The 10,916-nt window shown below is 36.1% G+C and overlaps 1 protein-coding gene across 2 annotated transcripts; it reads right to left on the minus strand.

Moving 5' to 3' along the window:
- On the minus strand, window positions 1–5,395 carry LOC143630132 (serine/threonine-protein kinase ATG1c-like). Of its 2 annotated transcripts, none has more exons than XM_077099215.1 (13): window positions 5,087–5,395; window positions 4,870–4,990; window positions 4,720–4,778; window positions 4,393–4,457; window positions 4,210–4,303; window positions 4,040–4,120; window positions 3,841–3,949; window positions 3,603–3,675; window positions 3,169–3,527; window positions 2,042–2,379; window positions 1,597–1,882; window positions 1,410–1,480; window positions 1–441 (listed from the first exon to the last, which is right to left on the minus strand). In XM_077099215.1, exons 1-13 carry the CDS (start codon window positions 5,309–5,311, stop codon window positions 193–195), a joined length of 2,130 nt encoding a protein of 709 aa, XP_076955330.1. In that variant the 5' UTR covers window positions 5,312–5,395; the 3' UTR covers window positions 1–192. The 2 variants fall into 2 exon arrangements, with proteins under 2 accessions (XP_076955330.1, XP_076955329.1); XM_077099214.1 differs by having other exon boundaries at window positions 2,042–2,382.
- Window positions 5,396–10,916: the final 5,521 nt, after the last annotated feature.

Below are 10,916 nucleotides of genomic sequence, written 5' to 3' on the forward strand. Positions count from 1 at the left end.
TTTCAAACCAAGAATTCAAGCTCCCAATTTCTTTTTTCTTTTCTGCTATCATAAGTCTAAATTACAGAAATGTTGAATATGAACAAGCCCAGAATGGGAGCTCATAAACACCAAATTCAAATCAAACTCACAAAGAATAACTTGCTGTACAATAAAGAATTTTACAAACCATAGTGTAAACATGAACAACACTCAGCTCAGGTGATCATGACCACCACCACCACCACTTTTGAGGAGTGTGATCCTTTGAGACCTTGAATGGCTTTGTCGGTTGTTAAGAACATCTATATATGTTCTAAGCCTATAACGATCTGAATTTGTGATCGAGAATGGCGGATTAAGAATCAGTGAAGGTGCTTCCACTAGAAGAAAGGTTAACAGCCGCACCGCTTTTGAATAATACCCTGCTGCATTTTCAGTAAAACACATGCACTCGTCCACCTGACAAAAGCCAACACACACATGAAAGATTGAAGTGTCATAGCAAAGTTGACCTCTTTCTGAAACAAAAACGTTTAATATCTTTGGTCCCTTTATGTTCGTTTTAAATTTGCATGTTTCAAGAGCAAATGTGACAATGTCTAGAACATAATACAACTTTCATTTAACAAGGTACAACCACTGCAGCACAATTATCTAGTATCAAATCACTCTACTTAAGTGATAAATTAACTCAGATACAGTGAATTTTTTCTTTACTGTTGTAGTGGTGTGTATTTTTCATAGGGTTTTTGGGCATAAAATACCAATGCACTTGTCATGTTTAAATCGTTGGTACTTTCTATGTACATTTGAGTGATTAAAAGATGTTTTTTTTGTCAAACTTGGGTCATTACAAGGTATTTTTAAATACTCAAAATGAACAACCAACCATCCTTTAATTACTCAAAATGTAACAAAAAAATTTGAGTTGTTCTTTTTGCCCATTTGGGTCATTACAGGGTATTTTTAATCTCTCTAATTTAGAACAAAAACCATCTTCTAATTACTCAAAATGAACATTCGAGTGATTTGAGAAATAGGGTTTTTGCTCATTTGGGTCATTACAAGGTATTTTTAAATCTCAAACTGAACAAAAAACCATTTTTTTTACTAAAAATGTACATTTGAGAAAACTAAAGATGTTTTATTATTTTGGCCCATTTGTGTCATTACAGGGTATTTTTAATTACTCAAAATGAACAAGAACCATCTTTTTACTCAAAATGTACATTTAATTAATTGATGGTTTTTTTGCCCATTTGGGTCATTACAGAGTGCCTTTAATTACTCAAATGAACAAAAAACCATCTTTTAATTACTCAAAATGTACAAAAAAAAAGTACAATGACCAAAACGAAACAAAGTGAAATTAACAAAAAAAGGAAAAACATTGTTTGTATTCAAATTTCAAACAGATGAACACTTACAGCCCCACGTCTGCCGAAATCAAGGGCAGCCTGAAATATTGTTTCCATTGCATCCGGCATCCCAACATCTCCTGTAGAAGAGAAATAAGTAACTTCACAAAATGCTTAATTATTAACTAACATATTTTGTTCTAGTCCTTTTTGTAACTATAATAATTTATAATATTAATTGTGTTATAACACATACCGGGCTCTATAATCTTGGCAAGTTGTTCAGCATTATCAACTTCACCAAGAAATATTCTCTCAATATGACAGCAAACATCCTGTGGTGACTTGGCGGTTTCCAAACATTCTTGGATATCAAGATTATCGAGTTCTTTCATGGCGGTGTTAAAAGTTGCAGTTTCTTGGTTCGGACTCACTTTAATGGCAGAAGCTGCCTGAGTGTGACATATATCCAATGCTTGCTTCCATATTGCAAGAATCACAAGCTGAATTGAAAATGCTTCTAACTGGTTTCCCGCCACAATCTGTATTTAACAAAAAATAAAAGAAATTAATAATAAGATGTCAGATGTAACTTGAATATAATGTTCGTTCTGTCAAAGTTAAATGGACGAACATGAACACACTATGTTCATGTTCATTCTGTTCGTTTACAGGCCTAAAGAAATGTTTAAAACACATACTTTGTCATGGACAAGTTCAGAGATGGCAGAGGCACAATCATGCAATGATTTGATTCTTGTCATGTTGTCGGCTGGCGGTTGTTCTATGATATCAATTGATCCGTGGGATGTTCCTGAGGGCGCAGAGCATTGACTTTCAAAGCTCCCGGTGGAGCAGATTTTACTGGCGGAACCGCCAATGATGGGCAGTGGTGCACTAGATGTTGAATGGGTGTTTCTAGAAGGTGATTTAGGTGCGGTTATTTGGCTCGCTTTAGAAACACTTGCTAAAGATGATGCATCCGCGAGCGGGCCCCATACTAGAACATAATCTTGATCATCTATCTCTAATGAGTCCACTACTGTTCAATGCAAAATAGTGAGTGTTAATTACATGTGTGGTCCCTGCGGTTTGCCAATATTGCAGATTACTACACATATACTCCCTATTGTTCACTCATACGTAACACATAAGGTCGTTTCACTAGCTGTGGTAAGATTTCTGTTACTTTTATGCAAAATTACTTATATACGCTTTTTATTTGTTTAATTCACTCATTTTATCCGCTAGAAATAAAACATAACCCAAACTAACTTGTTCATAAGTATATGACTAAATAAGTTATCCGATCCGAGATGTGGCGATTTCAACTGATTACTCTCTAATGTAGTTAAAAATTAGCTACAAATGAGAAGGGATACATGAGTCAAACAAAGAAAGTCGCCCAGATGTATATTTAGGGCATGTTTGGGATTGAGTTTGAAAAATGCTTATTGGCTTTTTCAGAAAGCCATTTTGAAAAGCCAGGATTTGGGGCTTTTGGAAACTGCTTTTTAACCATGTTAAGAAGCTAAACTAAGAAATATTTTTTTGATTACCAAACACATTTTAACTTATTTGCTTTTTGAAAACACTAATAAGCCAATAAGCATTTTTCAAACTCAATCCCAAACATGCTCTTAATACCTAAAACTTCTCAATTCAAATTTAATCAAAATAAGAGGTATACTGATTAAAATAATATTGTTATTCACTGATTATTTATAAAAATATCTGGACACAAGATGTTTTGGGCCAACCAGTACCAAAGTTACCCGTTACCCAACCCACCCGACTGAGACGTTGTTGGAAAAATATGGAAGCATACCTTTGGAATGTGTAGTCACAGGCCTATGCTCAACTGATCTCAAAGATTCTTTCAGATTTCCTTCTGACAATCTACGGTTTCCAGGTCGAAAACCACTATTATCTGGGTTTTGTCTATACCTCGAAGAAATTTCCATGTCTTTTGACGAGTCTCGTTTATCAGCTTCAGTGTCAAGAGAAAACCCGTATGTAGATCTCAGAGGTGACTTCTTAATAACAGGCGGGCTTCCATAAGGACCATTTGAATCATAATCAAGACTAAATGGTAAATTATCTTCTTGGATATGTTCTTCTTTATTCTTGAAAGCTGGGCTTTTAGGGTATGAAAACCCTTCTGTTGTTTTTCGTGGCCTCCTATATCTGCATATATATCAGAAATATATTCAATTATTTAGCATGCAAAACTGATCTAGTAAAATAATGCTTATAGAATACCTTGGTAATTGATCAGGTTTTTGTTGGGTGAAAAATGGGTGTGTAAAGAACTCCTCAAAAGTTAACCTTTCAACTGTCAGTCAAAGTAATCAAGATCAGAAATATAGGGACTAATAAAGCCTTCATAATTCAACTGTAATTTATCAATTATATTAAATGGGATTAATTAACCTCTAACATACACCATTTGTTGCCTCTGTAATTTATGTTATATTCTAAAAATTTAAGTTACAAATACCTGGATTTTGTCGCAGTAATTTTCTACACAAATCAATGCACTCAGGACTTAAGTCCTTCACATCTGAAGGAAACTGCAACTCGGTTGATTTCATGATGTTTTGAAGCAACTGTGCAAGAGGATAAATTAGAAAAAGTCATAAAAATATTAAGCTGAAATGTTAATTAAAATCATTATGTGAAATAAGAGATTTACGAACCTGAATTTGATTGTTTCCAGTGAATGGCGTTCTCCCGGTTACAAGTTGAAAGAGAATGGCACCAACACTCCATAAATCTGCCTGTGTTTCGAGTTCTACGTTAATATAAAAGATACATCAAAAGAGAAACTAAACTAAAGTATTTGTTGCACTTTTAAAGAAAATATCACCTTAGCGTCATACTTATGAAGTTGCATAATTTCTGGTGCCATATAAAGTGGCGAGCCACATAAGGTTTCAGCAAGGTTTCTAGGTTGCAAAGACCTGCAAATATAATTAGCTTTTATTTTCATTTATAAGTTACAAAGCATGACTCTTTGACTCATGGTTATATAATGCTAAAATTATTTTACCTTGCAAAGCCAAAATCTGCAATCTTTAATACTGAACTGTCATCATTTGTAGACAGTAGAAGATTCTGTTCAACACATAAGATATACAATAAATAAACATAAATACTGAAGTTAAAATAGATACGTGCACCAGCGGACGTCATGAGCCGTTATCATCCTAAAAGTCTAATTTTTTATCAAGATTCATTTTTCATAGGCAAAGTTAACTAACTCACAATTCCAAAATACTTTAAATTCTTAAAACCTCATCAACAAATGAAGCAACTATGAGTGATCGCGCGTTTAAAAATAACATAAACAAGACACAAATAATAAACCAATCCTGACCTGCGGTTTCAGGTCTCTATGAATAATCTGATTATCACGAAGCACTTTCAAACCAGCCGCTACAAGAGAAACAAACATAAACAACTCAATCACCAACATCAGTAATGTGAAATACTAAAAGAAACTATTAAATTAAGTCTTGACAGATACCTAACTGCTGCATGAAATGCACGGATGTCGACTTCGAAATCCGACCTTGTCGCCTTTGAATAAACATAGACAAGTCACCTCCTTTACAATACTCCAACACCAGATGTATCTTCCCAGGCTCCTAATTAATTCAAACATATTTATAAATAAATTAAAAAAAAGCCCTAAATTTGCAGTACATAATAAAAATAATGACATGTGAAATGACGAAAATAACCTTGATCATCTCGTGCAGACGAATAATATTAGGATGATTAATATTCCTCAAGATATCAATTTCAGACATGAGAGAATCCTCCAACTTCCGGTTCAGTTTTCCGGTCAGAATCTCTTTAATCGCCACTTCGGTACCGTGGATCTTATGCCTCGCGTGCCAGACTGTCGAAAACGAACCTGATCCAATCTGTTTACCGACAACATACTCGCCAACCGATCGAACCATTGTTTTTAAAAAAAAAAATGAAAAAAAAACCCTAATTTTGAGAAGTTGAAGTCAACAAGATGAGCTAGCGGTGAGTCTGTGTGTGTGTGTTTATGTACAGATGATTTGGATAATGAATCTGGACAGATAGAGGATTGAATTATGAATGAATTTGTTGTTTGATGAGTGTTATTATTATTGTTGGGGTGAAGTTAAAATTAAATAATTGGTGATTAGATTAGATGATGATAAGGTCAAAAGGAGGGGTTTGAATTAATGTGTTTTTGAAGGTTTTCTTTTTCCTTTTTAAGTGGTTTTCAGGTTGGAGAAGATACTGTGTGCCGTGTGTGTGATGCGCATAGGGGTTGGTATGTGAAGTAAAATAGAGTAATTGTGTTTTAATAATTATTTTTTTTTTTGTAAAACAACCATGATGTTAATGAGATAATCGAATAACTGAACATATAAGTAGAGAGTAATTGTGCTTTATAATTAAAGCAATTGTGTTTTAATAATTACTTTAATTATACATGATAATTACTCTATTTATAAAACAATAATTACAACAAAGATAATTGCTTTACGTACAGGGCCGTAGCTCATTGGGGACCCGAGGTGGCCCGGTCGCTGCTGTTTTCTCCGTTAGTAGGGCAAATTTCGCGATTTTCTTTGAATTTTTTATAGGTATTACGCGCGGTCACCCCAATGTATTTTTCCAATATTCTGCCGGTCACCACTGATTTTTTTTAAATATAATACCCCATCGTTTGATTTTTTTATTCAACCTTGCAATATCTATAAACAAAAGTTACAAAATAGTAGTCAAATAGTAAAAGATTTGTTTTTATAATTATTTGGAAAATTGGATTTTAATAATCCCAACTTAATGCAGTTGACTGATAATAATCCCAACTTTGAAAGTAGTTGTCACCGGTCCCAACTTTCACACTATTTATTTTCATTGGACATCCGTTAAAAAAAACTTAACGACGTTATGTTTTTTTCCAAATTTCAAACTGATATTTTAGGGATTTTGATCGGAATGAGAATACGAGTCGATTGATGTAAAACTTACTTCCAAACGGTGGTCCAAACGACTAAAGGAAGCTTCAATTTCGGTGTTTAAACTTTTAATTAACAAAAATCAAGTTGTTTGAAGCGTCGTTTCGAGTTAAGTATTCACTTAGGGATGAGATCGGTACCGGTACCGAAATCCTAAATCCGAAAATCACAAGTTTTTTATACCGGTACCGATACAAAAATATCGGTTCGGTACCGGTATTGAAGGTAAAATTTGGGAAATACCGGTACCGAAACTTAAAACTTTGGTACCTATTCGGTACCGGTACCGATACTTTGCTTATCCCTACTCACCTTCCTCTCGCATTATCATGAATATTTTAGGTTTTTATTGGTTAAAAAATATTTTGTTTTTTATTGTAAGAACAATCGTTTGAATAAATGAAGAAAAATTAGATATATAGATGTCATATTCTTTGATCTGACCAGACTCGAACCGAATCGTTGACCCAGAAATTTTTGAGTTCGTGACTCCGGTCACCCCGTGACTAAACCCAAGCTTCGCCACTGTTTACGTATAATATAACCCAAGTTAATACAAAGTGTAATGGCTCATATAACTAGAATAATTACTTTGTAATGTGTAATCAATTACTTGATCTTTTGTAGCTTAATTATTCATTAACTAGAGTCATTATTTATAGCTAAATTAATTACTATATAAATAGAGTAATTAAGTTGATCATATTACAATTTATGTCACCGTTATTTTCTTCAATTCATATGCTTTGCAAGGCATTTTAGTTTGTACATAAACTACACCCCATGTGTGTATGTATAAGGGCGTCTTTATCCAAAACTAGTATTATTAGTGAGAATCGTACAAAAAAGTGTATATTATGCTCCCATAAAAATAGTTTCCCTCTCACTTTTTTCTTTGGTCTTATTTTCGTTCTATGAATTTCTTTTGAAGAATTAAAAATGTGCGCACACACGTATACCTACATGGCTACATGTATGCTACTCAATTATTTATATAATAAATGCCATAATGGTTACAACGATTGTTTGTGTTGGTTTTGAAATGGAAAAAAAAAACACGTGTCACAATTTTTATGAACAATCAAGAAAGCCGGCTACCCGGGCATATTTATTGGCAAACAGTTACCGATGTTCGCGATGTATACAATGTTAGTGACCTAGCCCGCCATCATTTTTAAAGGAAACTCATCATCAAAAGATCACTTTAGTAAAACTGTGGCTCACGCATAATATTTTATCACGAATGACGCTCGTACCGGCAACCTCCCCTAAAAAAATACCGATGTATCGCCAGAGCACTGCTCATTTGATAGCACGTGTAGATAATGGTTCGATAAGATGTCAAAACTTAAAAAAATGATTTATTTGTTCCTTCTTATCCCATTTTGTCCATCTCATTTCCTTTTTTCCGGACTAAAAACATATGTATGAAAATAGTTACATAGTTCAAAACACGTATAATTAATTACACACAGGACATCAATATTTTCAAAATATCATGATAAAAAAATTAGATCTTATAATAACAGTAAAGGAATCTTGGTAATTATTTTTACCCTTAGATGTTATGTCAAAATACCACACTTTGTTTATTCATAGATTTGGATCGACTAACAAACTGCCCATCAAATGTGGCGGGAGCCGCTAGACATGTCACATGTCAAATATGTTGGCAAGTATACATCACGAGACTACTCATTGCATACCTCATCTTATTGAAAGTGTTTATGGTATCCAAACATCCTCCCATATTATTGATCCAATAAACCCATTATATAGGGGAATAAACATAATTCTATACCAACTCTAATTATGAAACTAAATCAAATACATATTTAACTAAATCTTGAATATATATTAATATGTGAGTATATATCCGCTAATATTCCCCCGTAGTTTGAACGTGTGTAGAGTGAACGTTTAAACTAGCCCGAAAATCTTGAAATAGTTGACGTGGCAATCCCTTGGTAAAAATATCTGCATATTGAGAGGAGGACGGAACATGTAAAACTCGAACATGACCAAGACGAACCTTCTCCCGAACGAAATGAATATCGATCTCGACATGCTTTGTACGTTGATGTTGAACAGGATTTTGAGATAGGTAGACTGCGGATACATTGTCACAATAAACTATGGTGGCCCGACTAAGTGGAACACCAAGCTCCAACAGAAGGTTACGTAACCAAGTTGTTTCTGCTACCGTTAGCCACCCCACGATACTCCGCTTCCGCGCTAGAACGGGAAATGGTGGCTTGACGTTTCGAGGACCAAGATAACATATTATCGCCTAGAAAAACGCAGTAGCCCGATGTGGAACGACGGGAGTCAGGACACCCTCCCCAATCGGCATTAGAATAAGCAGTTAAAGTAGTTGTTTGAGACGGAACGATGCATAGACCATGATCAATGGTACAACTTAGGTACCGTATAATGCGTTTCATGAAGCCAAAATGGGTGTCTCGTGGGGCGTGCATAAATAAACAAACCTACTGCACGGCGTATGTAATGTCCGGGCGAGTAAACGTTAAATATTGTAGTGCCCCCGCTAATGCACGATAAAGAGAACCATCAGGTAGAAGTTCACCATCAGTAGCACTTAATTTAGCTGTCGTGTCAACCGGAATGGCGCACAGTTTGCACTGTATCATTCCCACTCGTTCAATAATATCGCGTGTGTACGTAGCTTGAGATAAAAAGAGGCCGTTCGTATCACGGGTTGCAGTGATACCCAGAAAATGATGTAGACTACCAAGATCAGTCATTGCGAATTCTCTGGAAAGAATGTTGATAATGCTCTGCAACAAGTCAGTATCAGATGCTGTAATAACGATATCGTCAACGTACAAAAGCGTATATGCTTGTTTGTGACCACGGGTGTAAGTAAATAACGAGTTGTCACAGGTACTACGTCGAAATCCGTGAGTAGTAATAAACGTAGAAAAACGATTATACCAAGCCCGCGATGCCTGTTTTAGACCATATAATGATTTTTTCAACCGACACACATGATTAGGAACCGTGTGATTGACGAAGCCCGGTGGCTGGTGCATAAATACTATTTCTTGTAATTCCCCATGTAGAAACGCGTTCTTGACGTCTAATTGATGAATTGGCCATGAGCGTGATACTGCCAAACTTAAGACTGTGCGTATGGTGGCCGGTTTAACAACCAGACTAAACGTGTCATCACAATCAATTCCCACGGTTTGAGACTTTCCATTTACCACTAATCGAGCTTTATATCGTTCTAGAGACCCATCCGACTTGAATTTATGTCGGAATAACCACTACATCGAATAACCGGGTGATCAGTTGGTCTCGGAACGAGTTCCCACGTATCATTCTCCTGTAAGGCCCTAAATTCGTTAACCATGGCATCACGCCAATTTGGATCGGCATGAGCAATTTGGTAGGATTTCGGAAGTGGAGAGATAGGTGCGTTGGTTGTCGTGTGAAGGTTTAATCGAGTGACCGGTTTTGTTATTCCGGCACGGGCACGAGTGGTCATAGGATGGGCCGATTGAGTTGGTAAATTGGGTTGGCTACTTGGAATTCCACTAGCTGTGGATGAATTTAGGTGGTCAAAAGAGTTTGGGTTGGTTTGGCATGGAGGTGAAGGAGTTGTGTTGGAAGATGGTGGGCTGTGGATGTGGGGGTGTGTGCTTTGGGTTTGAGGTGGGGGTTGGTAAGTTGGATTGGTTGGCCGAGAGATGTGGGGAAGGAAATGGGAAGGAAGTGGTTCATCAAGAAAGGTATAAGTATCGGGTGAGATGGAGTTTATGGATGGGAATGACAGTTCGTCAAAGACGACATGTCGGGAAATTAGAACCTTGCCCGAGACAGGATCATAACAACGGTAACCGCGATGATCAACGGGATAACCGAGAAAGATACATTTAATGAAGCGTGGGTGAAATTTATGAGGGTTGGTGGCAGCGGTGTTAGGGTAACACGTACACCCGAACACCCAAAGGTGATCGTAGGTGGGGTGTCGAAGGTAGAGGGCAAAATGAGGTGTGGAAAAATTAAGGCGTTTGGTGGGAAGAATGTTATGGAGGTATACAGCTGTGTGAAGAGCTTCGGCCCAAAACATAGGTGGGAGGCGGGCATGGGTAAGTAGAGTACGAATGATGTCGTTTAGGCGACGAATCATACGTTTGGCTTTTCCGTTTTGTTGGGATGTTTGGGGGCATGAAAAACGAAAGAGTAGACCATGAGTGTTGGCAAAGTTTTTGAATTCATGATTATCAAATTCACCACCAAGATCACACTGAAAGGTTTTAATTTTAATATTAAATTGGGTTTGGATGAGTTGACGAAATTTGGAAAAATTTGTGAATGTTTCAGATTTAAATTTTAGAGGATAAACCCAAACAAAGTGAGAAAAGTTGTCGATTAATACCATATAATACTTATAACCCGTTTTACTTGTAATGGGAGACGTCCAAAGATCACAATGTATAATATCGAAAGGAGCAAATGTAATAGAATTAGACTCATAAAATGGTAATCGTTTATGTTTGGATAATTGACACGAATGACATAAAGGTATAGTGGATTG

This window comes from Bidens hawaiensis, unplaced genomic scaffold (genome assembly GCF_021521415.1).
Source record: "Bidens hawaiensis isolate Kalapana, Puna unplaced genomic scaffold, B.hawaiensis_p1.1 tig00005567_1, whole genome shotgun sequence".
In the NCBI taxonomy this organism is placed as follows: domain Eukaryota; kingdom Viridiplantae; phylum Streptophyta; class Magnoliopsida; order Asterales; family Asteraceae; genus Bidens; species Bidens hawaiensis.

Coding starts and splice junctions, on each gene's coding strand:
- LOC143630132 (XM_077099214.1), bottom strand. CDS start 5,311: ATGGTTCGATCGGTTGGCGAGTATGTTGTCGGTAAACAGATTGGATCA. Junction 4,991..5,086: donor GTCTGCACGAGATGATCAAG/GTTATTTTCGTC, acceptor TGAATTAATTAG/GAGCCTGGGAAGATACATCT. Junction 4,458..4,719: donor ATAGAGACCTGAAACCGCAG/GTCAGGATTGGT, acceptor TGTGTTGAACAG/AATCTTCTACTGTCTACAAA.